Genomic DNA, 26468 nt, shown 5'->3' on the forward strand with positions numbered 1-26468 from the left:
CGCGGGCGGAGCCGGAGCCGCTGCCGGAGCCGGGGCCGGGGCGGAGCGGGCGGCCCGGGGCCACCATTGGCTGTCGCTATGCGGTGCCCGCGGCCGCCCCCCGCCCGTCCCCGCCGCGGTGCGGGGCGCAGCCGGCGGCGCGGCGGCTCCATGGAGGCGGCGGCGGCAGCAACAGATGCGGCGGCGGCGCGGCCCGGCCGCCCGTAGCCGCTGCGGGGCCGCGCTGCGCGGGGGCCGCGGCCGCGCCTCCTCAGCGCCCGGCCGGAGCCATGGCCGCGGCCCGGAGGGCGGCCGGCGGCGAGGCGGGCGGAGGGCAGGCCATCGTCTGGCGCAACGTGGTGCTCATGGGGCTGCTGCACCTGGGCGCCGTGTACGCGCTGAGCCTGGTGCCGCGGGCGCACATCCTCACCCTGCTCTGGGGTGAGTGCGGGCGATGCGCTACAGGTGGGGCGGGGGGCGGCCGGCCCGGCTCGGATTCCCCGTGTCCGTGCCCTGTTCGCGGTGGCTTTTGTTCCCGTTTTCCCCCCCCCCCGGAGCTCCGGGATGCCGTCGGCAGCGCCCCGCCGGGCCCCCGGTTGCTGTAGAAACAGGAGGCGCTCTCCCTCCGGTTGCGTTTATCGGGTTTTTGAGTTAAAAAAGCCCAGTCGGGCGCTGGCGTTTCGCTTTGAAGGTCTGAGGGAGGACGCGCTGGCCGTCCCTGTGCTGTTTCACCGTGTCACTTTCTGAACACACACGGTTTTCTGCTCCGGTCTGGAGTGGAGAATCAGCTCGTTGGTTGTTTATTGGGAAAGGTGGTGCGAATTTTTATTGGGGAAGATACGAAAGTCGAGTAAGAGCTGTAAGGTGCTGGCACAGAGACGATAAGTCAGGCTGTGCTTTCTGAGGGGAGATGGCGTGCAGCGTCTGTCCTGCCAGCCGAGAAAAGCCAAGGATTCGGTTTGGGGAAGAGAAAATGAAATATAGCGTCTTTTCTTCCATCCCACGGTGGTGAGGTCCTCTTTTCTCCACAGAAGAATGGTGCTGAGAGAAAATGCTACACAGAAGCACTGCGGTATTGTGCAAGGCTTGTCAGGGTTTGTGAGACCAAATAGATGGTGAATGTCAGCATCACTCTTTAGCAGGCAGAACTGTATATTGATTCTTACAAATCTCGGTGGTCAAGAGGGTAAAAACTTGAGTGCTGCTTACATCTGATGCAATTTCTTGAATAAATAGCCTGCTTTGAGGTGAGTGGAGAATGTAACAGCCTGGGGTTCTTTTGTACAGAGGAAAGAAGGGTCTTTGCTGCAGGAACTCACAAATGTGGAATTTCAGTTGTTAGGCTGCCATCGTTACTGTCGAGGTGACTCTTCAGAAGCCCCAGCTAAATGCTTTAGAAGTCAGGCTTATTCCTTCTGTTTGGAGAAGTCCTAAATCTCTTTTTCACAGGTGATCACCATGGCTGCTTGCAGTTGGGAAATGAATGTTTCCATCAGTTCCCATCCTCAGTTTCTGGGTCCCTGGAGGGCACCTGCATTTCACTGGCAGCCTGGTTTGCACAGTCCCTCACCTGGCTTGCTCATGACCAGAAGAGGTTTGTGGGGTGGATGTGTTTTGCATAGTTCCCTTCTGTAAGCACTGCTTCTCTCGCCTCCCTATTCCTGGTTGTGTTCAGGCTGATTTCACAGTTTATCTTGGCCACAGCTTGGAGATCAGGGAGACCAGGAGAGCCTGTGGGAACTGTGTGGCTGGAATGCACAGCCTGTGGTCTGCTTTCAACCCTTTTAGGTCCTGTTCTGTGCAGGCAGGTGGGCTTTCTTTTTCTGTTTTGCCTTTCCAAGAAGACACTTTGAAATCATCTCTGATTTCATTGTGCTTAATTACAAAAATCCCTGAGGCTGGAGGCAAAGGACAGAATTACCAATTCAGCCCTGCATCCTCTGGTATTTTCTTCCTGGTGGAGATTAAACAGACGCTAGATAATAAACAGTTCTCAATGACTTTACAGCTTAATGGCTTTCCTTCTGACAGTGAGAACCTCTCATTTCTTGACATCGTTATTTTTAACAGCCACCCTAGAGCAGACCACAGAGTTTTTACAGGAGTTTGGTGGGTGGTTTTTACAGGGGCTCCACAGCAGGGAGAGAGTTTGCTGGCTCCAGCCGTCCTGGACACTGCCTGCCACTCTCACGTGTGGCTCCTGCCAGCTCTGCTCCCCTCAGAGGTGCTGAGCAGTGTGGAAACACATTCTCCTGCAGAATATGTCAGACAAATCAGCTTGCTGTCACACTGGTGACCTGTTTCTGAGCGACTCAGGGTAGATAAAAAAGGGTGCCTGTTGCTCAAGTTGACAAATGCACCTCGCTTCGGTGTGGAAGGAACCAACCACTGAAGTTGTGTTGGAAGGAATGAGTGTTAATCAGAGGTGTCCCTTGCCCTCCCCAGCTCTCCACATCTCCTTCCCTGTGCAGATCAGCTGTGAGACTGCCTTTCTGTGGGCGCTGGCTGCCAGCCAGCCTTGGAGCAGGGCTGGGGGAACTGGGATGGTATCAGAGTAGTGTCAGGTAGTGCAGGGATGTGTGTACGCTGAAGGGTGCAGATGGAGGAGCTGCAGCCTTCCATGCATCCCTCTGTGGTTTTCTTTCTCTTCCCAAGAAAGCTTCCCAGTGATCCTGTGCAAGCCCTTGCATTGCTCCACTCCGTGTTCCCCACCACTGCTCCCCCATGGATAAGCTGCAGGAACAAGTGTGCTGGGAGTGGGATGCCAGTGCTGGCTGTGACCTCCATGGTGTCTGGCAGGAAGCCGACAGCTTCCCGTGACTCACCACTGCCTGCTTGGCTTTTTACCTTCTCCTCCCCCAAGATACCCACCTCTTGTTGTGTTCTCCCTGGGGGAGGCCGGGTACAAACCCTCCCTGTGTGCAGGGCTGGCTTTCCTCCTTCCTTCCCCACCCCCGGAGGCAGCTGATGCAGCATCAATTGCAAAGTGGAGTTGGAATGCCACTGTGCCACCTAGAAAACAGCTGTTCAGGCCAAGCTGCCTGCTCTGCAGGGCTCATTTCCATTGGTAATTTATTGACATTTGTCCAGCTGTACATAATAGACAATGGGGAAGCGCTGCCAAGGAAGGCTCAGCTGGTTGTTTACTCAGGATTATCTGTGCTCCTCTGTTCCCACTGCCTCCCGCACCAGCACCTTGAGGCCCGTGCTGCAGCTTCCCACCCCCCACGTGGGGCTGGGGCTGCACAAGGGATCCCAAACAGCACTCTGGGTGGTGCATAGCTGGGGATTGAACTGGTGCAGAACCGGGAATTGGGTTATCTTTCAAGGGATGTACAGATAAGCCGGTTAAAACACAGGCTTTCAGGGCCATCCCAGTGTCTCTGTGGAATTTGGTTTCAGTGCAAGCTGAACAAAAACAATGAAATTTCTCATGTCAGAATTTTCCATGAGCTGGGAGCTGCCTTGACCCGAGAGGCAGCAGACGGTGTGTGCGAGGCGCGGAGCAGCCCCGGGCTGTGCCCGTGGGACGGCCATGGAACGGCCCAGAGGATTTGGAATGTCCCCTGCTGCAGCAGCCCAGGCTCACTGGGAGCTCTCTTGCCTTGCTCTTTGCCAGCCTGACATGTGCTTTGGTGCAGGGGTGGGTGGAAAAGACCCTGCTGCCTTCCCCCTGGTGCTCAGCAGGTTTGGAGGGGAGGCATTGCCATTCTCTCCAGCTCCCAGGAGGAACTGAAACAGGGTGGGAACAGCTTACTGCTAATGGAGCTGGCTGGGCCAAGCATGCAGATTTTCCAGGAGTGAAATTGTGCAAAGGGGTGCTTGTGGCCTGCTGGGGCTGTGGCTCACTGATGTCCTCTTTTGGACTGGATATTCTGCCCCATCTTCCAGAGGACACTTGGGAGAAAACTGTGCAAGGTTCATCCCCTGCAACAGTAACGTGCCATTAAATGATGCTTCTTAGCCAGGAACCTTCTTGTTCCAGCCAGGTCCACCCTGTGGCAGTCCCAGTGAGGTTTGTCTATTTGATTTAGGAAAGCAAACTAAAAAACTCTCAAATCCTTTTACAGAAGGAAGTACCAGCATGATTCACTGCAGGGCCCGATGCTAACAGCTGCTCACAGTTTCTTTTGGTGGGCTCATGATAGCTTCTTAAAGACTCCATCATGATTGTCTCAGATTTTGTTTGAAAAATGTGCTTTGTAATCTTTGCTCGTGAGGAAGCACTTGAAGTAGCCAAATTAATTTTAGTAAGTAGAGCCACCACAAAAAAAAAAAAAAAAAAAAAAAAAAAAAAAAAAAAAAAAAAAAAAAGATTAGGCTATTTACCTGCTTTAGAACCTTTAATTTCAGGCTGCTGAAACAACTTGAGCAAGCATGGCCACCCAGAAATCCCAAACCACCTGGATGTGCTCAGCAGAGCTGCCTGAGGGAGGAGTGGATATCACACAGTGCTGTGCTTTGCCAGAACCTGGGGTTGGGAAGGAGGGTGGCCTTGCCCTAATGGTGCTCTTATGGGGAGGGAGGCTTGTTGCTGTTGTTTTAGCAGCGTTTAGGAGATGTTTTAGTGCTCCTGAGAGCACCAGATTGTTCATGTTCAGCCATGGTGGGCCATGTGCCATGCTTATCCTTAGCTTTCCCCATGCACGAGTGCTGGATATCTGGGAGTGCAGCTGCACCCCTGCTGAGATGCAAACTGCTGCCAGGCAGGACTCTGGATCCTGCCTGGGATGCCTGGATCCCTTCAATAAAAGAGATTAAAGCAATTGTGGTCTTAGCTCTTTGGGTATTGCCTCTTTCTCAGGCTGCTGATAGGTAGCATGCCTTTGTAATGAGGCACAGGTTGCTGCTGTGCACTGCAGGTGCAAGTTTTATTGGTCCTGCACAGTTCCAGAGCCTTGGATATTCTTGAGTGCCACCTGCTGGCTTTCTGCTTATTAACTGGTTTTAGTCCCAAACCATTTCCACACACAGCGTTGGAAACTCTGCGCAGACAGCTGTAAATAAAAAAATCCTAGCTCCAGAGAAGTTCCCCTTGGTGCCTCTGTGGATGAAGAAGAGTGGAAATATTATCTCTGTTTCACATGCAGTGAAATGAGACATTTGATGGAAAGTTCTCTGTCGCTCCTGCTGCCACTCTGGAGAGTGGTGATGCTCCTCTGTGGCCTGACAGTGGTTATGCTCAGGTGATTTCTGCAGGTGAGGTTTTGGGCCAGAAATAGGGAACAAATGCATTTATCTTGGATACCTAGTGGGAAAGGCTTCACGAACAGAAGGACCTTTCCTCACCTCACTCCCTGCAGTGATCTCCTGTTTGCTGGCTCCCAGAACAGTCCCAGCTGTGAGCAGGGAGCAGCTCTGGGAGGTTTCTGTGGAACAGAGGCTGGCCTTGTTGCCCATCAGCCCCCAGCTCCACCATGCTTTCAGCACTTTGAGAATGCAGCTGGTTCACTAGATGATGAGTGGAGAAGAGGTGGAGCATCCGAATGTTAATTGCACCTCTGAGGTGCACATCTGCACAGTGGAGTAGCCCTGCTTATCTCCAGAGAAGTTTTGGACTGAATTTTCCTCCCCTGGCTCATTTAAAAGTGTAGTTATACTGCTGCCACTCTTAATAGCCAAATTCTTGGCTTGGATGAGTGAGCAGTGAAGCTGTGCGTGCTTGACGTCGGGATGCTGGGCTGCTCTGACCCGTGCTCCAGCCAAGCCACAAGAACCTCAGGCACTCTTGCCTTTTGATCTCTGTAATGAGGACAGAGATGACAGCTGGATCCAGCAAAGGTAGAAATCCCTGTCTGAATTTGGCAGGATTGTTGGCACTTGGGCTGCCCCCTGACATGGTGGGCTTGGGAGAGGCATCCCTGTGAAGCAGGTTTGTTGGCACCCCCAGAGCTGGCTGTGGCAAACACACAAAAGCCCAACCAAAGGCCAACAAAAGCACAAAGTGCCTTCTTTAGCCGTGGTCCACCAGTCCCTGAGCTGGTGCAGGCAGCTCTGGGGAGTCATCAGGGATTTCTGGCTCTAGCTTTTCATCTTTGGTTACGTGTGCAGGTGGGGATGGTAGAATACAGGCTCTGAGGAGTTTCAGTGGATGAGTCAGGATGAACTTTTCTGCAGGAGAAGTCTCAAGGGGCTTACTGCATTCAATTTAGTGTGGTTCTTCATCTCTGCCACTCCACCTACCCTCCCTGCAGTCACAGTTGTACTTGTAACTAACACTGATGTTATAATTGAAGCCAAACAATTCCTTGTAATCACATTTTATTTTTACCATGTGGGCTAATAATAAAATGTGCTGCCCCACTGGAGAGTGAAACATTACCAATTACTGTGCTAAGTAAAGCAAAGCTGATGTGAAACAGAGAGGAAGGTTGTTTGTGATGCTGGCATGGGGAATCATGTGCCTGCCATCTTTCTTGTGCAGGAGCTTCTACAGCAGGGGATGGGGATTTCTGGAGGATTTTTCTCAAGACATTTTTGGACAGTGGCATCTCAGATGATGTTCTAAGTGCTAGAGTTCACTGGAGGAGCAGAGCTGGGCTGGAGCTGTTTGTGCTGCAGGGACACAGTGAGGAGTCATTGGGGGAGTGTGGGGAGCAATCATTGGTGAGTGCCCCTGGGGAGCATCAGCCTGCCCATACACAAGGTCTCCTCCTCTGCCCTGGCACCATCCTCCAGCCTGACAGCTCTGGCTAGCTGACCTGTTGGGTGCAGGGGGCTTGTGCCTTCTGATTTTGAAGAGGTTTAGCTCTTGCAGCCCAGCTCTGAGCTGAAACTGTCAGGAGAGAAGGTTGGAAGAGGCCATTTTTTTGCAATAGGTTTTACTCTGAGCTCTGCTGGGTTTTGGACGGGGGAGGAAAAGGTGTACCAGCTGGTAGCATACAAGTGGAGCAGACACAAAGCACTGAGGCAAGGTGCAGTGATACAGAAGGAAACAGCATCTGGACTGTGGAGTCCTGGAAAGTCAGACCCATGAGATCTCTGCTTTGGTGATCATGGAGAGGGCACTGGGTCAGAGCACGGCATTCCCCTGTCATGTACCTAGTTCTGCACAGGGTGAGCTTTGGCTTTGTGCCTTTTTGGACAGGGATGCTAAACAATAAACAATAACTAAACCTTCTTCCTTAGGGCAGAGCTGCCTGCTGAATGCAAGGCTCTGGGGTGCTGTGCTAATGACTTAGCTGTGCTATTTCTTTACTCTGTGCCTGAAAAAAAGAGGTAAAATTGGCATTTATTCTATCTTGGCATTTATAGAGCACTTAAAACCCACCAGAGCCCGAGTCAGTGTGCGGATTGAGGACAGCAGTGAGGTCACTGGGAGAGAAGTGAAATCTGCCCGTGGTTTTGTGATGACGCAGGACCCAGCTGAGCTGAGACAGGCTACACATAAGCACCAAAAATTTCAGAGGAGCCAAAGCATCTTCCAGCCTTCTCTTTTGATCTAAAAATATATATAAGCTGTTCTGCATCTTAAGGCAATCTTCAATTGCTGGTGAGTTCAGGGAATCTGTATTTCCTTCCTAGGGGAGTTCTAGCACTGGCTGGAATAGTTGCTATCAGCCACGATTTCTGTTGCTCTGTTGGCTTGATTTATGTCACATTGGCTGCAGTTGTCAATATGAACATTTCTGCTATTCCAACCGGAATAAACTCTTTTGTATACTCAGCCAAAAGTGCTGGCTCTGGGGAATGTTCCTGAAAATGCAGATGCAGGCATGTGCATCCAGGCAGAGGCAGCCTGGATTTCATGAGCTGATGATGGCAGGGCCAAGAGATGTGATAGATGGTTTCTCCTGGAGCTCTACCGTGGTACTGAGAGGCAGGAGCGGGGCATTATCAGAAATCATCTTCCCTGCAGCTCTGAAAATCCACTTCCCCTTTGCCTTTGATGTGCTTCCTCTTATCTCTGTCTCTCTTGGCTCAATTTAGAGTAGCTCAGAGGATGTGTAGATCTAATTTTAGATGAAACTTTCTGGCCTGAGATTTCACATGCTTGCTCTCCACAGGAAAGCACGGCTCCCCGTGAGAGCTGGCATGACCTGTATGTTGGGCGGCCCCGGGAATTGCTGCTGCTGCACGCCAGTGCTTTTTAATTCTCATTTGCTCTCTTGAATCCAGCCCAAGGAGCTTTTGATGCCAGCCTTTGATAGTTAGCAGGACTCAGTGAACAGAGGGTTGGCTAGCAGAGCAGTGTTTCCTTCCCAGAGACCGCAGGGCCAGAGCACTAATTCAACATTGTTTCTTGGCAGCAATTTAGGGAGTAAGGTGAAAATTTCTTCCTCCTTAATAAATGTAGTTCCAGGTCAGGACATAAGGCTTTTTTAGTAGGATGCTGCAAGCTAAATGGTATGTTACTGCTCCCTGGTGCCTCTTTGCTGAGGAGGAAGAGATCTCCAAGGTTTCCTTGGAGTTTAGCAGTAGAGATGTGTACTGGGGACTTGATATCTAATTTGCATCTAAGAATGCTGCATGTTGACCCTGGCCTTCCCATGGATGCAGTGCGTGACATCAGCCAGCATTTTTAACTGAGGTGTTTGGAAAGACTGCTGGCCTGATTTGGGGGTAGGAAAATTTGCTATTCTGAGGGCAGACATGGCATTTTAAGAAAATGTATCCCCAAACTCGACATTATCTAATGAAAGCATAAAAGAACATATGAGGCACCACAAAATTATCAGCTACATTTCTGAGCTCTGATGTTGAATCCAAAGAGAATCTTCTACCTGTGTCTGTGTGTGTAGTGAAGTGGAGGATCTCTTAGGAGTTCAGGCATGGTGAAGCTGCTGAAATGGATGGCAGTGCTGCCCTGAATTTCAGTGGAAATGAAGTTAGGCACTACTGGAAGCATATTCCCTGGTTTGGTCATATTAGTCCTAAAACTGCTACTGAACAACAGCAAAACCCCACAAGTGAGGAGTAGAAGGCAGATACAGGATATGCAGATGTAATTTAATTTTTAGAAAGGAAAAAAAAACACCACTGGAAGTTACAGCAATGTTACATATTTATAGCAGTCAGACAGCTTTGCATGTTTGTGCTTGAGCAACTTGCTGTTTATATGCCTCATGCAGTTCTTAAGCATAATGGAAAACTTGGGGTTTGACTCATTTGGTTAGTAAAATTCCCAAACAAGCAATTTTTATCTGATTGAATAAAGCACAGGATGCTGGTGTGTAAGCAGACAAAAGTTTCATGTCCATTCCTGTAATTTTTAATCCCCAAATAGTTTGGTTTTTTTTTATACAAATGAGTCAAGTTGTGGTATCCTTTTATATACAGGAGAGAAAAAATGGCTTGTGCTAAGATGAAAATTTCTTGGCAGCTTGCTTGAGACTTTGCTGGCTACTGTAGAGAGAGGATTTCCACCAAATGGTGTCATGTCACGAGTTGTCTTCATCATGAACAGCATTTTAAGATCAGCTGTCTCCAGCTGCCCTCCTGTTGAAGAGGTAACTTGAACTCTTGTTGAAGAGGTTGCCTCCTCTTGTTGAAGAGTAACACATGTGTACAGGTGAAGCACAGCCCCTGCATTTGTTAAATTGAATTCCCCAAGCAAAAGATGTACTTTCTTTGTCATCAGTGTGATTAGAATTCACGTCTGAGGAAACTCCTCCCTCCTGTATCCGTGGCATCTCACCTCCTGATCCTTGAACTGCTGTGTGTGTTTGTATAATGTATGAGCCTTTTCTGAATGTAACTTCAGGCAGGGCCTGGGAATGTGTCAGACCTTGTAGGCAATGTTGGGAATGTCATGTCCATCAGAACAGAGTGCTGTGTGCTTTTGAAGCTGTCCCCAAAAAGATGGCAGTAGAAGAGCCAAGGTTTTTCCAAAATAGCAACTGAAGGGTGAAGACACCACTGCAGGAGCAGCTCCCTGAGCACGTACAAAATAATGCTGGGGTTGGTTGTGAGCAGGCTTTGCATCAGGGGGCTGGCAGGAGGTGACAGCAGCCAGCATGGGACTAAATGGGGCTGATGGCCTCAGAATAAGACACAAAACCAAGACCCTGACCCTTGGTGGCTATCCTGACCCAAGGTCTGTCACCCTCCTGGTCAGAGCAAATGTAATAACAACTCTGGGACAGCCTCCAGTGATTACTTGCCTTGGTAATTGCTTTCCACATACTCTCTGTGCAAAATGTCACATCTCAAAGTCCACACCACTTGAAGTGTGCAGGCAGTGCTAGTGCAACAACAGCTGGCCTGTGTTGTCTTTTTTTTTTTTTTTTCCTTTTAAATTTATTTTTTAATTCTTTAATTCAGTCTCCTCTGCATAGCAGCTCCCCTTACCCCTATTAGAAGAAAGTATGGGGCCAGGTGAGCCACCACTCTGATCTCACAAGGCCTGCCCTCTCTGTCCTGTTTGAAGGGGTGAACACTTTCCCCCACATGTTTTTCCCCATTGTTGGTCCAGGAAAGGCTGTGAGTTTCTACCCTGCTTGCTGGCACTGATGTAATGCACCCCAATCCTAGCTGGTGTAAGATGTGTCACTTAAAACCAAGGCTGCTCCAGGACCAGAAAAAAGTTTCTTACATGCTGTAACATGCAAAAAATCTCAAAGGTTCACAGAAGTTGCCTAGTCCCAAAGTGTTGGAAAGTAGGGCTGTGGTGGGATCTGTGTTTGGAACAACTCACAGAGAGCAAAATGTGAGGATGGTGTCTCTCCAGGCAAGTGCCAGGTTCAGGGTAGTCACCCTGCTGTGGTTGAATGCAGTGTTCAAGTCCCTGTGAAGGGACTGGGAGCCCCATGGGAGAGAGATGCTGGCAGGGAGACTGGCAAGGGCTGATTCCCTTCCTACTCCTGTCCCTCCTGTCCGTGCCACCCATGCACTGGGATCAGGGATCAGAGCCACTGGGTGTGAGCTGGTGCCAGGCTCCATGTGCTGCCACCCCATGGGAACAGCTGTGTGACATTATTCTGTGTTTTAAAGATGGTTTTTGCACTGACAGTACTGTTGTGAACGTGCAGTTGACTTTGTTTCACTGCTCCTGTTTTCCTGTCTGATGTATCGTCCCTCTGAGATAATTGTGATTTGCTCCATCTGACTGGGCTATGTTTGATATTGGTAAGGTGTGGATAGTTGCTATCCCACAGTGTCTCCTTGTCATCTGTGCTGAACAAGAATGTCCAGTCAGTCCTGGCTTTCATGAGCCAGAATTGTCTGTTCAGATATGCAGAGTGAACCCAGTGTTTGTTGAGCATCTTCTTTTGGTTGATTTGTTGTTTTTTTTTTAATAATGAGATAAAAGTCAAAATCAATCTGTAATGTGCTAGGTTCACAGACAATAAATACATATCTTTCTAATGTGGTCCCAGCTTTCAGAAACAGAAGTTCTAATTTTGACACTTAGCTTAAAACAGAATTGAAATTTTCAGGGGGTGAGATCTGCTCCAATTTAAGAAACCACTAAAATCAGAGGATGATTTCCTGACTCCTGTGAAGTAGATACAGACCGTGGCAACATCTCTCCATGTCTTTATAAGAAGCCAATTCCCAATTCAGGATACTGAGATTTTCGGAAGAGTTTGCCACTGGGCTTAGTAAAGCTTTTCTGGAAATCCAGCTATGGGCATAATGAGTTGTTCTGAAAAACATGCCTCAAATGTTTGAGGCTGTTGATTTCCCATCCATCTTTGAATTGTTTCCCTGGTGTAGTTTTCATTGCTTCTGTCTGAGATGTACCTCTGTGCCTGCTGTTTGAAATCACACTGATGTCTTGCTGCCTTATCATATGCCTCACTGGGAATATTTTATGGACTGTTGGTGATCCTCTTTTCAGGCTCCTGCTTCCCCAAGCTTCTCTCCAATTACTGCTCCCCAAACTACATTACATGGCTTTGTCTTTGAGCCTTTCTTTCCTGGTTTCTGCATGGATCCTTCCGTGTTTTCTTAGCTCTCTCACTGCTGCTCCAAAAATAGCATCATCCACTCTTCTAATTAGCATGCTGTTTGCCTTTGTTTCAGGTCATTAATAAGAATGTTGAATAAAAATCTTCTGCCTATTGATTCTGGCGTGTTCCCATAAATAGCATTTGTGCACAGGCACAGTGTATTGGAAGCCTAGCAACCCTCCAGCTCCCTGCCTGCACATCACTTTAACCTTGTGTCTTGTCTCTCTTTCATCCTCTCCCTGTCTCTGTGCACTGGGTCTCTCTTTTGTCTTTTTGCACAGGTTTACTTGCTGTTTTCTCTTCCCCTCTTCCTCTTTGTTCTCTCTTTTAAGTGGTTCTCCCTCTGCTCCAGTTCTGAATCATTTTGCCTATGCTGTGCTCTATTGAGTGAGCTGGTTGGAAATGCGCCTGTCAGACCTTAGCAGAACATGCAAAGGACACATCTGGGTATTTTACCAATTTTCTCTTTATACATTAGCTATCCCTCTAAATTAAAAAGAAAGATAACATTAATTGTTTGAATTCCAGATTGTTAATTAGTACTTTTCTTGTGGCTTTATTTTTCCCCTTTTTCTGCAATAAATATGATTTACTCTATTACTTAGGAAACCTGTTTAGCTACATTTCTAAGAGAGTGTTTTCAGTATAAGGAGGAATTACTGTTAACTGTCTGCTTTGCTCCACATTGCAATCCTTTTGTGTTTCACTGACATGTTTACCCTCTACACACACTCATATCCCCAAAAATGGGACAGGTAAGCAAGCAGTGCCTTTCTTCTCAAACAGGTACATGATTAATATATAATCAAATGGTTGGTAGTCTGATTTTTTGTTTGAGTTCCTAATTTATTCTGCAAAGGAGAGCTTGAGACCTATTCCTTACATGGCAAATATTTGTTACCTTGGGAATTTATACATTGGGAGTTAATGGTCAAATATTATTTTCAGGCACTTTAATTGCTGTAAGAATCACAAAACTTGCTATCACCAAGCAGTGCATTTGTCTGGCAGGTTTTATTTCTGCTCTGACAGTGAACCTCCTTAGTAATTTTGTTTGTTTGTTTCTGGGGATGTTCCAGCCCTCAGGATTTATATTAGGAAGATTCCTGCTCTTATGATTCCTCCTCTGCAAAGCCAAAAAATAGGCATGGTGCGTGGGTATAAGCCCCTGCTGTTTCCTTGATCACTTGAGCACTGCAGGGGTGGGCTGGGGCTGGCAAGTCCCCTTGGGGCTGGAAAGGGCCAGAGGGGGTTGTCTCTGATTGTGTTCAGTGCAGATGTTCCATATGGTCTGTTGCCTACCATGCAGCCTCCTCCTTACACTGGACAGAGAAGGGAAGTGAAATCAACCCTAGCGTCACATATCTCTCACTTTACCCATTTATCTTTCATTCTCATTTTAAGCAGTCATTCATGATTAAGATGGATGGGTGCCCTTGAGAAGCACTTGGTCAATTAAATGATTTGTTGCTTTAAAGCCCCCTTGTGCTTTAAGGCAGTCAAGAAACTGCTGAAGATGTGAGATTTCAGCCCATGACTAGCAGGAGGTTAACCAGTCATAAAGCCCACAGAAAATATGTTCTTGTAATGATTCAGGACTCTAACCTTAATATTTTTATGTCAGCTGGATAATGTTGGTATTCTGTGTGTCACAGATCTGTTCCCACAATTACAGTCATTTGAGTGATTTGGAAGGCTTTATTTAGTGATGTTTCTGCTCAGCTTAGCATCACACACAGCAAATGGTAGGATAGGTTCTCCCTACTTTCATAGAAGTCCAAATCTTTGCTCTAACAAGGCATATGCAGGAACTGCAACTCTGCAGTGGAGACTGGAGTGTGAGGAATTGTGGTGTCAGCATTTTTACTGATCTAAGAGTAATTGTAAATTCAGCAAAATCTGTAGATAATGTGCAGAGAGAATGCATGATTTTAGTTCATTTCTGTGGCTCTCTTCAGGTAAGTAGAAATTTCAATTTCATTATAGACTTCAGAGCACTGGGCATAACAGCACAAATGAACCTTTTCTAGGAGTACCATGAGCACTCAGCCTGCTGAAAATCAGAATTGTCTCTTCAATGATGGCACCCAAAGCAGGTTTTAGACAGGCATCACCTTTACTGGGACCATTCTGGCTCCAGCTGTCTGCTGCATCTTGTGAGAAAGGCTTTGGTTTGCTGTACAGGAGACAGGGATTTTGGCCATGGACATAATAGCAAGCAGTTTGGGTAAATCCGTTTTTGATGGATCCACCAGCAGAGTGGAAAAAGTCCATTTGCTTCTTCAGTCTGCAGGTGTGACAAGCAACGTGAAATATGATTGCTGTTATTTTCCCAAATATCTTTCCATGCTATTTTCTCTCAGATGCTACAATTTCAAGCACTGTGAGCTGGGAGTTGATAGAGGAACACAGTAGACACACACCTACATACACATTTGTTTTCTTTTTGCAAAGACAAATGTTTTATGTTGCATACTGGAAAAAGCAGACTGTGAATTCCTGTCAAGCCACTGCCTGTCTAACAGGGTTCCCTGGTGGACAGACACAAGTACAAAAGCCCTTTTTGGGAATCTCGTTTTCCCTTTAGTTTTGTTAACTCTGTTTAGGTATTTGAAATAGGCTGTTTTAACCAAAATATGTCTGTGTGTGTAGGGTGGCAGGGAGCCGTGGCTAAACAGCACGTTCTGCAGATGGTGTAAATTGATTTGAAGTTGTCCTGTTTAATGTTTGAATCTGCTCTGGTTTTAATTTTACACTTGCAAAATAAGCTTGTCTTCTTTAGGCAAAGAGTCTGTGAGGCAGAGGTGGGCTGAGAATCTCACCTCCTGTCTCCTGAGTGACCCTGCAGGCGTTGGCAGGCAGGGCAAGGAGAGCACAAATAATGCCAGTCGGCCTGGTGGCACACTTTGTGTTTTGTTCTGTGTCTTTCAGCATATTTCTGTTTCCTGCTGACGGCTCTGGGTGTGACAGCTGGCGCGCATCGCCTGTGGAGCCACCGCTCCTACAAAGCCAAGCTGCCTCTGAGGATCTTCCTGGCTGCAGCTAACTCCATGGCTTTCCAGGTGAGCTTGTGTTGCTTGTTTGGATTCTTGGCCTCCAGGCAGCTCTCTCTGCTTAGAGACAGCAAAAGAAAGAAAGAAAAACCTGGCAGAAAGACAGAAAGATATTTATTTGCTGTAACATTCTGCTGGCTCAGAGCCCCTCTCACCACTCACGTAACAATGTGCATTAGGCAGACCAGGAGCAATAATTACATTAGGAGCAAGCTGAACGTGACCAAATCAGAGGCTCAGCACCCCGGAAACTCATCTGTGGCACAGGTGAGGCCCCACACTTCACAGGACAACATGGAGACTTCTATAAGGGCCAACTCAATGCAAACGTGTGTGTGTGTAAACAAGAGTCTGTTCATCCAGGCAGCTGGAGACTGTGCCCAGAAAGGAGAGCAGGCATCCTTTCACAATCTTAATTTATCTCTGTTTTATGCAGCTTTTTTCACCAGCCAAATTCAAATTCGTTTGTGAAGAAGTGTGTTACTAGCTCTGTGCTTGCTGGTAGGCAGTCCTAGACCACAGAAACACTTGTGTAACACCCAGCTGGTTGTAGGAGTTAGCCCTGAACCAGGATCTGCTCAGTGTGAATTTGGTTCCTCCTCTGGCTGGTAAGGATAGAGATAGGAACCTGCCCTAAAATTAAACTTACTGAGCTTGGCTGCCATAGCCCTTTGTGGCACCGTGTATCACATATGTGTTGTGCCCTTAGTTTTCATCCTTTTCCTTTCAATCTGGTTGGTTGACTTTTTGTTCGTTTGCCTTGACAGAGAATGAAAAGAGTCCCTTTATCTACCTCTGTACTGCTCATTTATCATCTTTGATTTTTTCTTTTTTTAGGTGGAAAGAATTAATTAGTTAGCCCCTCTACACATTACAAAGAGCACAATGCTCTTGCTTGAAAATGGAAATGTGTCCATTTTGACTATAACCTTTCTTTATTCTGAACATTTCCATCTGCTGCTTGGTTCCTTGCAGAGCTTTACAAGCCCTTTGCTCAGTGTGTTAAACAACTGGTTGGAGTTTTGAGAAGCCCCTTGTACTGTCTCCCTGTTACACAGGGAGATCTCCCTGATCTTATCTTTCACGAGTAATTTAAATGAATGTGTAGAGCTGTTTGCAGTGAGCCTGCACACAGGGATTTCATTGCATTCTGCTTCCCTGTTGCTATGGATTTTGCTCTCAGCTGCATTGGCCTCATCACTGCTTTTGTCTGAGGACACAGTGGGATTCTGAAGCAGGGAAGTACTTCAAAGTAGTTTCAAGCCACCCTTGTGCCCTTTGTATCAGAAATAAGAGGAAAGGCCAAATTACCCACTCTAAATCTGAAGCCTGCTCCTAATTACCGTGACATCCATTGCCTGTAAAGGCTATTTCCACCACCACAAATAGACAGTGAGTGATGAGTTTTTAGGTCCATCTCCTTGGGAGGAAGAGGTAGCATTGGAGATGCATACAGCATCCCTGGATGCTAAATGAGGAGGAAATATTCAGAATTCTTGAAGGGCAGGGGAAGGAAATTGTGCTGTCAAGTTTTAGCTTAATGCTGCCTGGGCTGTGACATACTATAGTACCTCCTCTGGAATACCATCAGATGCAGCCACTTTTGCCCTTTGGATTATTTTATGATTGGAGCATGCTGAGCTGTGTTTCTTCTCTCCATCTAGAATGAAGCTGTCATAATTTTGAAAGATCCTGCTTCTTGGTGTCACTTGTCTGTTTCAGACATAGGTAATACCTGGCTTGTTGATCTCCTAGCATTTAAGTTCCAGCACCTCAGCTGGGGTGTTCTGGTGCCATCTCTGTGGCACAGTTTGTGCTGGGTGCATTTGTACACAGCAGGAGGGGTGGTGTGGAAATCTGTGTCACACAGCCCAGGCTATTGGCACATTTCAGTCTGCAGGTTTGTTAAGGGACCTGCTAATGAAACCTCATGGCTGCATCACTGGCACAGCATGATGCTGTTGCTCTCTGCTTCAGAAGGGATTTTACCCCTGTGTTTACCTGAAACTTGATCAAAAGTGATGTGTTCTTGAAAAATGGTTGCTAATAATACACTTGGAGCATATTTACACATGCTGTGCTCCAGTTCTTGGTGTATTTATTGTCAACAGTTCTGGCCTCAGGCTTTTATTTCCTCTTAGCCTTTGTGGTTTTTAATTAGATGCAATTCAGTTGTTTCACAGCTTCCTAACACTTTCATCTGGGGAATCGAGTTGTTTTTTTTTGCCAGCTCTGCAGGCATTTGCTGTGGCATGAAAAACCAAGTTAATTTGTCACAGGATCATTGCTTTTCCTGGTTATCTGCTGTCCCACAAACGACTTTATCAAGTGCTCTTGTGACAAACTTAACAATGGTCTCACTTGACAAATTATTTCTGGTTAAGAAAGAAGACCTTTTCTAAGTGTGCTTCTTGCATAACCATGTTTTATTTTTAAGTTACTTAATGTTGACATTTTCCAGCCATACAGATATTCCCACTGACACCAATTGAAGCAGTCTACATTCTTTTTGATTTCTCTGTAGGAAGGTCAAGGTCTCTCCTTGTTCTCACTGAGGATTTGGGTGACTTCCTTTGCCTTTTTGCAGTTTACTTTGTTTTCTCATGCAGTGAGATAGTTAAGGTGCAACTGGAGCACTGACAAGGGGCTGATCTTTGCTGCCTCCTCTCACTGGCTTAGATGCATTAGAGCTGCAGAAAAATGTCCCCTCATCCCCAGCCCACTCCCAGCATCACTGTGTTCACTACATGACAGCAGTAAAGGGCTGAGCATAGCTGAATGCAGTGGAGCTGAGATCTTTCTGGGCTCTTGCTCCTCACTTGTCCCTGGTGTGCTCTTGCAGGCAGAGAGCATTTCAGCAAAGCTGAAATTGGATGTGGATTAATTTGAGCTGGATCCTTTAGCTGCTCTTTGCACTCTGTTCCCAGAGTGCCCTCAGTGCTTTCTCTCAAATGTTAATAGCTGAAAGAAAGAGCAATGCTTTCCGCACAGGGCTTTTGCCCCACAAAATATAGGTACACACAGTTTCATTATTATGTGGTATATTCAGTGCCCAGATGGGTGGTGTCCTGTTCTTACTTCAGAGACACTGCAAATGGTTTGCTCAGTTCTACTGGGAGCAAAGCTGCTGTGGTTGGTGGTTTGTGGGTGCTGTTCCTAAAACTAAACCAAGCCTTTCCTTCCTTGGGTATTTCTGCTTGGGTACCTCCCTGACTGTGCAGAGATGGAAATAGCAACCTCTGCTCAGAACTCTCTGATGGAAGTTCATGTTCCTGTGGATCTGGGCATTAACTGACATTTCCATGTTTTAGTGTTGGTGTTGAGCAATTCAATTCTTAAATGAGTGTGTGGCCTGAGGTGTGCAAGTGCTGAATTTGCTTACAATCATGCACTAATAGCTCAGCACCACTGCAAAAACCACCAGTTTAGTCCAGTGCATCCAGCTAGGGCATTCTGTAGAGCAAACTGAAATCCCTTTGGCTGAGTGAACTCAGAAAGTCTCTGTTTATGAATCCAGGTGTGAAATTGTGGTCCATCCCTTCCTCCCTGCAGTCAGCCATGAGGCATTTCAGTGTTGTGTTGTTCACTACAGTAGTTGTAGTGATCCACAGACTGTCCCATTTTCCGCACTGTGTTTGTGCCTGGAGGGCACCAGCTGCAACCAGCTGAGAAAGAGGATGCCAGAACTGAGAGTCTCTGCCCAGTAGTCCCCTGAAAATAAATGTACAAGGTTCCCCACAGCACAATCTTAAAATAACAGTGTAAACGTGTATGTACCCAGTCCCAGCAGCCATCCTCAGACACCCAGGGCAGGCTGATGATGGTAACTCCCAAGAGGCTCTCACAGCCATTTCCAGCCCTGACACTTGTCCAGTGTGTGTCACTGGTTCCCAGATGAGGTCCTGTTCCGTGTGATGGGCGGGCTGGCTGCAAAGCTGGGGGTTTTAGTCACAGCCTTTTCTGAGGAGTGTGTCAGAGAGGGGCTTGCTGCTGTTCCTCGAGGACTGGACTGTGGTGCCTGGCCCCTCTCCTCTCACCCCACCTTTTGCATGTTTTGTGCAGAACGACATCTACGAGTGGAGCCGGGACCACCGCGTGCACCACAAGTACTCGGAGACGGACGCGGACCCGCACAACGCCCGCCGCGGCTTCTTCTTCTCGCACATCGGCTGGCTCTTCGTGCGCAAGCACCGCGACGTCATCGAGAAGGGCAGGAAGCTGGATTTCACTGACCTGCTGGATGACCCCGTCGTCAGGTTCCAGAGAAAGTGAGTGCCAGCACGGCGCCTGCCTGGAGAGACCCTCCCGCCTGCTGCTCTGCCTGGGGCTCATTCCTTGTTTTATCTCTCTCTTTTCCATCCCTGCCACCTTGGCTGCGAGTGCTGGGATGCCTTTGCTCTGGCCCCCACTATTCCCATGTGGCTGGCTGTGAGCCTTGTCCTTGTGCTTCTGCTTTCCCAAAAAGCCAGGGCTGGTTGTGAAAATAGCCGTGGTAGAAGTTGCTCGGATCTTGGCCTTCTTCTTTGATCACAGGAGCAAACTCTGCAAGCACTAATTGCCTTAACACAGAAGTGCACATTTCACTCTGTAAAGTCCTCTTTGGCACCCCTGGGCCGGTGCAGGCCAAGTGCCACCTCTCCCAAGACTGCCATTCTATACAGAATTAATTATCTCCCTTGGGAATTAGCACAGTCCTAGCTCAGTTTGCTACATACCCTGAGAGCTGGGATTTGAGCAACATCCTTTATGCTCTATGTGAGTACCTGCATTTTAGGCACAAGAAGACTTTCTGCTTACAAGCATTTCATCTAGGCACTTTGGAAAACTGCTTAAGGCCATTTCTGTGTATTTTCTGAGTGAGGGGAGCAGTCAGTTAAGTCTAAAAATTAGGGGTTTTTTAGCTACTAAGGCAAAAAGTTACCCTTGTAATGGAAATCTTCCAGGAGTGAGGAATACTTCCAGGTTGCTTTTAGTGGTTCCTCAGTTGGCAGTGCCTTTTTGCAACAGCTCCCTTGCAGTTTGCTGCAGCTCCTCTTGGTTATTAACTTTTCCAAGACAACAGCATTCCATGAGAGGCAGGCTTTACTGCTTTGGTCATGGTGTGAAGGTTGTCTAGTGAAGAAGTGTGTTTTCTGCAGGAAAGTTGTCTTAGCAAATGCCTTTGCTCTGGATTTGGATTTAGGACTTTGTCCTTTACCCAGAATTTGGGTTTCTTCTTTTTACAAGGTTACAGTGTTGGGGTTTTTTTGACAGTGTGGAAAAACTAGCAGGCCAGATCACTAAGAAGAGTAATAAATCCTTCTTGTCATGTTTTGTTTTAAGGCCAAATTGTTAGCTTTGCTGAATTTAGTGGTGCTGCTGAGTTGTGGATGAGGCGCCACTCAGTCAGTTTAAAACCACTTCAGCTGAAATCACAGTACTGCTCCAGGCACGACTGACAGCAAAACCTCCCCTCTGTGATTAAGGGAGCAATAATCCTGCAAGTGATGTGAGAGGGGAGCTTACAGGTGAGGTGTCTCCATGACCAAGTTTTCCTGTGGTGAAAGCAGCTGTGTTCCCCAGGCATGTGTTGAGGCATTGATTCCCCTACACTCCAGGTAAGGAGGTTTCTCACTCTAAGGCAGGTGTTTCAGCCAAAGGGTGACAATGTACTCTGATGCTTGTCCAGATGGGAGATTTCATATCTTCATCAAAGACTTCTGTCTGGGCTTCTTCCATCTCACAGGATAGTTTTAATTGGTGCCTGATAAGCTGTTTTCATATTTTATTCTATTTCTCTAGAGTGGTAGAGGCTTGGAACTTTGAAGGAGTTTTCTGGACTGGAAAGTATTTGTCTCCTCCAGCTCTACTTAAATCCTGGCCTTGAACTGATGAGGTTTGCAGATGTTATCAGAAGTCAGTGATATGAGTGGGAAATTATTTGGTACCTTTGGTGAAGCAAAGAAAGGGAACTTGTTTGCTTGGAGGGCCTTAGCTCAGGTAAGTGAGGATTGAGTTCTACGAGAGAGCTGAGGAATGCCCTCTTCAACATGGCTGGTGTTGCTGTAAAGCTGCAGATCTTCTTCTGGAGCCCAGAATGTGAGGCACAACCTCCAAACAACAACAAAATACATCAAGCAAAGAACTTGCAAGGCAAGAGGTTGATTTGTTTCATGCACAAGATAATCGAAACTAGCTCATGTGTTACAGATGAGAACTGTGTTCATGAAAACTTCTTTCCTTCCAAAAATACTCTATGGGTCCTCTGTGGGTTTTAATTGAAAGCTACTTGTTTGTTTTTGTCAAATAAAAATGGCATCTGAAAGACTTTCAGGGAATGCAATTTTGATGCCTGGAAAACTGACCTGGAACAGAGACTAGACAGAGCAAAAGGGATAAAATAGGTATTTATTGAAAGGATACACGTTGGGCTGTGCAAGAGCCCAACTGGGGCTACACTCATATCAAATCCAAGATGGATCCTGGTCACAAGTCTTTACACTTGTATTAGTTTTGGTTCATCTACATATTGGGGTCAATTATCCAACCACAGCCCCAGGTTATAAAGTGTCAGCCCCCTGGCTTGCCCTCACCATTGTTTATGCTTTTTGGGTAATGGTTGTTCTTGATTCTTTAACTAGGAAGGGATTGTTTTGTGAAGAAAACTTACTGACACCTACTATGAAGTTTCAGGGTTACGCACTAAGCGGCAGAGATTCTGGAAAAATATAAAAGCCAAAACTAAAAACTGTTCAATAAATCCAAACTCTTTTTCCTCATCCCTTGCAGAAAACTCAACAAAAGCAGGGGTCTATTTGACACCTGTCACAGGGGGACAAACAAGACGTGTCTTACTTTGCTTTCCTTTTTCCCTTGTCGCCCCGTAACACGCGCAGGTATTACAAGAGCTCAGTTGTGCTGATGTGCTTTGTGATCCCCACCGTCGTGCCGTGGTACCTGTGGGGCGAGAGCCTGTGGAACGCCTACTTCCTGGCCTCCATTCTGCGGTACACCATCTCCCTGAACGTCACCTGGCTGGTCAACAGCGCCGCGCACATGTACGGCAACCGCCCCTACGACAAGAACATCAACCCCAGGCAGAACACCCTGGTCGCCCTGGGAGCCATCGGTGGGTGCTGCAGCCCTGGCACGGCTCTGCCAACTCACAGTCCCACCCTGTTCCACCCTGGGTGGGAATCTGGGTGCCTGCAGCTGGACAGTGCTTGGAGCCGGGGTTTGGAGGAGGCTGGAGCTTGTGCATCCTAGAGGAAGGTGCCCTTGTGTCCTGGTTTGAAGGACAGGTGTCTGCCAATAAAGGCAGAAGCTTCTCTTTGAAATGGAGAATGTAAACCCCCTTCCTCCAAATTATAATTTTGAAATTAAGGGGCTCTCAGGCAAAGATATGGGAATTAGGAATAACAGTTCTTTACTAGGAAAATTAAAATAGAAATACAGTATTACAAAGAACAGTCCCAACCCTGACAGAGTCAGAATACAGCCTGACACCCCATCAGTCAGTCAGGGTGTTGGTAGCAGTCCTATTAAATGGTGGCTGCATCCTCCTGCAGTGGCAGATGTGGTTCAGCTGGAGCAGTGCTCCTGTAGAAGGTGCAGTTTTCCTCTGAAGGTCCAGGGATGATGTGGAAAGGTCTGGTTTTCCTCTGGACTCCAGTGGAAAGAAGGTATCTTGCTGTCCAAAATGTCAGTTTTTATCTAGGTAGGAAAGGCTTGGCTCCTCCCCCTGGCTGGAGCATCTCCCAGTGGGATGATGTAATTTTATCAGTCACACAGTGGGATTCAATGGCCCAGCAGCAGATGCTTCCTGGAGGGAGGATGGGCTGTGGAAAAGATAAAGATGATTGCCCCAGCTGGTTTAAAGATGGCCCATTAGCAGATAATATGTGCCACAGAGATAAGGGTCACTGCCCCACCCAGCTTCAACAGATGGTGACAGAATACACATTTCTGGCCACATCAACTCAATACACCTTGTTCTGCTGATGGTGCCCATGTTGTAATCACATCCGTTGTCTCTGGAAGGGAGGTGTTAGCACCCAGCAGCTGTCTGCTCAGCAGTTAGTGCAGCAGAAGTGAGTGGCCCCACTTCTGGCTCAGTTGTGTGTCTCTCCTCTTGAAGCACTTCTGGTTTTCTTCCCTGAGCATAAGGCATGGGACGTGCACATTCGTACTGGGGAGGAAAGCCCAGAGCACTGAAATGGACTCTGGTTTGGATCTGCCCCAGAGGTCTGGGGTGGAGCATGACCTCCACTAGATGCAAGACTTGGGGAATGGGTGTTGGAGTGTCCTGCCCAAGCAAGTTCCTGTGTTGACAGAAGTGCCAGCCATGTGGTCTTTAACCTCCCTCTCTGTTTCAGGTGAGGGTTTCCACAACTACCACCACACCTTCCCGTTTGACTACTCAGCCAGCGAGCTGGGCCTGAAGTTCAACCCCACCACCTGGTTCATTGACTTCATGTTTTGGCTGGGGTTGGTCACTGACCGCAAGCAGGCTCCGAAGGAGATGATCCAGGCTCGCAAGGAAAGGACTGGGGATGGCAGTGCCTGAGGAGTGACGCTGCAGCCCGTGCCTGTGGTGGATTTACCTCTGGGTAAAAGGATTTTTTTTGTTTCAGATCGGCTGGGCTGAATTAGTTCCCCAGGAATTGATTCAGCCACAGCTTTTTTTTTCCCTTCTTTCTTTATTAGCTGTATTATGTCCAGACTTAAGACTTATTAAGTGTAAAAATGTTATATATTATTTAATATTGCAGTTAAGCGGGAGAGAGATTTGATTTTAGTCACTGTAGTTCACGTCTGAGATTTGTTGTAATTTGCTAGTTCATGGTAAATGTTGGCAGGTTGAAGGAACTAACTGTCCTTTCCAAGTGCAGTTAGGGGAGATTTTTGTTCTTACTGCTAATCCAATAAGGTTTTGAGGTGCATCTTTTGGGGGGGATGGGGCAGGGCCCAGTGTGCTGTGTTAACTGCATACTCATGGAAAGGACAGTAACACCACTGAAGAAAAACAGTATGTCCAAGTGGAAAAACCACCCTCAGTTTAGTTAGATGTTAGTTTGGAAACCTGCGTTCTTCTTTTTTGTTAGCCCTGTTAGCCAGCCCAGTGCACTGCTGTCTTTGCTAAATATGAAAACCATTTATTGCTGAGCAGGCTTTTGTGTTGAAGATCAGTCTCTATACAGGCCAAAATACCAACTGATGCTATATTGAGATGGTTCCTTTGTTGTCATATATACATTGTAATTGTAAATGTATAGAGCTCAACCATGTCTTAAGCCAAATAAAGCTTTGGTTTCAATGTTTGGAGACCTAAGTCATATTCTAATCAGTCATGGCCATCGATGCATGCATATTTTAGCTCCTTTTGCACAAGAGGCCTCTTAATTTCTTTTTCTGCCTTTGACTAGTGGGTCTTAGAAAACTGACCTTTATCTAAGTCAGAGCCTGTACTAATGTTTCAGCTGCATGCAACATCCATTGGTTTTTGAGCAAAATATAAAGACAGTTATGTAGCTTCTGAATTTTAACAGTTGCCTTGCTTAACCAAAAAAAAAAAAAAAAAAAGGAAAAAAAAGAAAAAAAAGGAAAAAAATCAGAAAAAAAGGCATGTGGATTTATTGGGACATATAGCCCTTTGTGTTAGATGTTAGCCAGTGCAGGAGAGAGGCTTTGTACTGTCAGCACTGGAGCACTTTTGAAGATAGAGGGCATGATTTTCATTTATAAAGAAGGTCACTGCCTTGCCCCTCAGAGAGGGAGTGCCTGTTTCCCAACTACACAGCCCCACACCCTGGGCAAGGCAGGGATCTCAAGATAACTGAGACTCAGGCCCAGATATTTTCAGGAAAGATGCAAAAGCAGGGGGGGGGAAAAAATGGTTTCTTTTTTGTTCTGTTTCTTGTTTTTCAAATGATGCCATATAATATAAAAGAGTTGTCTTTATTCTGTCTTTCATCCAGCAGGTGTTTTAAAAGTGTTATTTTGCCATTAATGATGTGTAAACTCTTGAGTGATTTACAATAAACAGTTATGAGTTAGCCTGGCCACTGTGTTTAATTTTGAAACATCTCCCAAAGCAAAGGGCATCACACATCAGAATTGCAGCAGTGTTTTGCTTGGCATTTCCAGCTACTCATTCAGTGCAGCTCAAAGTACCCCCCCCTCGGCATTTCTGAATGTCAGGGGAAGAGGAGGCTGTCAAATGGAAGGGCACCAAGGGATTTGATTACTTTGGGCTTCCTGGCCAAGCTAAGAGAGTGGGAAAAGAAACTGGAAGCTGACAGAGACCATGGCAAGGTCTCGCATGGGAAAATCCCGCTTTAATAGAAAAATACCAGCCCAGTGACTGCAGGACAATGCTTTGGCCAAAAGTATTAAATATTTTACTTAGATTTTGCTGTAAAATCTCTTTTTTCTTCTGAAATGGGCCTGAAGACCTGGATGTGCCTGAAGGTGTGTTTTGATGTGCATTCATCAGGAGTCAAAGCCGTTTGACAGACACAGGAATTACACACACTCCTGGAGCTGGGGGGCTTCTGACCTGCTGGTTAGAAAGATAGAGCTGTTCCTTCCATGGCAAAAATCATAGGGAACCTGCCTTCAAAGTGATGTGTGTAATGGGTTTAGACTTGGGGTGTGAGTGTAGGAGTGAGACTTGGAAGATGTGCGAACGCCTGATCTCACCGGTGCTCTCATCCTTTCCTTTGTGCAATTTCCTGACCTCAGAACTACAGGGAATGCACCAAGATACACAGCTTCCTGTCGATCTTTATCATTTTTCTTTTGTACTGCTATTGCTTGGACTTCCTTAGGCTCATTCTTGTCAAGTGCCTGGTGTAAGAAAAATAAGTGGCCTTACTTAGAGGCACATGCTGTTCTGAGCCATTCTGAATACCTGAAATTATAAGGTAATATTCCCCCCACCCTCCCCCCAGGTATAAGACTTCAAAAGCAGCCACAGTTCCAGGGCGTTTCAGGGATCTGAAAATTGAAATGGAAGCCATTGTCAAGTTAACCCGGTTTTGAAAAACTGAAAATAAATAAAGAAACATTGTTCAGAAAAGAAAAAGCTCCTCCATCGAATGTTTTATCTGAAAGCTTATGCTACTCGAATCCCACTTTTTGTAGATTAAATTCTCCATGTGGTAGAGTTGATAAAAAAAGTGTCAGCCTTTACAGGAAACTAGATTTTTAAAAGAGAGTGCCTCAAATTTTGGTAAAAAAAGGAATACTTCTGTGCATTTCTTTTTTTGCTTGTTTTTATTTTTGTGTTTGTTTTGAACTTTTTGCTCATTTGCTTTGATTTTTTTTTTACAGTCCTTTTGTGTGGTTTTCTCTTCCTCAAGATAATGTAGGGCCTATGGGAGGCAGGAAGGGCCACTGCCACTTCCCAGGGTAGCTACTGGATCCATCCCTGTTGAATGAAGTGATGTGGGGAAGTTGTGGAGCATTGGTAGAGTGGGTACTAGGGCATGAACTGTGCTTATTTCTGTGGACTTTGGCACTTGTCCTGCTGATTTGGCAGTTGAAGACCTGGCTAGAGCTT

The 26468-nt window shown here is 46.8% G+C and overlaps 1 protein-coding gene across 1 annotated transcript; it reads left to right on the forward strand.

Annotated features, from left to right (window-relative positions):
• The first annotated feature begins 92 nt into the window (after positions 1 to 92).
• Positions 93 to 24960, forward strand: SCD5 (stearoyl-CoA desaturase 5). The gene is made up of 5 exons (XM_056490076.1): positions 93 to 420; positions 14805 to 14935; positions 18989 to 19194; positions 21802 to 22034; positions 23281 to 24960. Exons 1-5 carry the CDS (start codon positions 270 to 272, stop codon positions 23469 to 23471), a joined length of 912 nt encoding a protein of 303 aa, XP_056346051.1. The 5' UTR covers positions 93 to 269; the 3' UTR covers positions 23472 to 24960.
• The last annotated feature ends 1508 nt before the right edge of the window (positions 24961 to 26468 follow it).

Source organism: Oenanthe melanoleuca, chromosome 4, assembly GCF_029582105.1.
Source record: "Oenanthe melanoleuca isolate GR-GAL-2019-014 chromosome 4, OMel1.0, whole genome shotgun sequence".
In the NCBI taxonomy this organism is placed as follows: domain Eukaryota; kingdom Metazoa; phylum Chordata; class Aves; order Passeriformes; family Muscicapidae; genus Oenanthe; species Oenanthe melanoleuca.

Coding starts and splice junctions, on each gene's coding strand:
- SCD5 (XM_056490076.1), top strand. CDS start 270: ATGGCCGCGGCCCGGAGGGCGGCCGGCGGCGAGGCGGGCGGAGGGCAG. Junction 19,195..21,801: donor GTCGTCAGGTTCCAGAGAAA/GTGAGTGCCAGC, acceptor TAACACGCGCAG/GTATTACAAGAGCTCAGTTG. Junction 22,035..23,280: donor GGTCGCCCTGGGAGCCATCG/GTGGGTGCTGCA, acceptor TCTCTGTTTCAG/GTGAGGGTTTCCACAACTAC.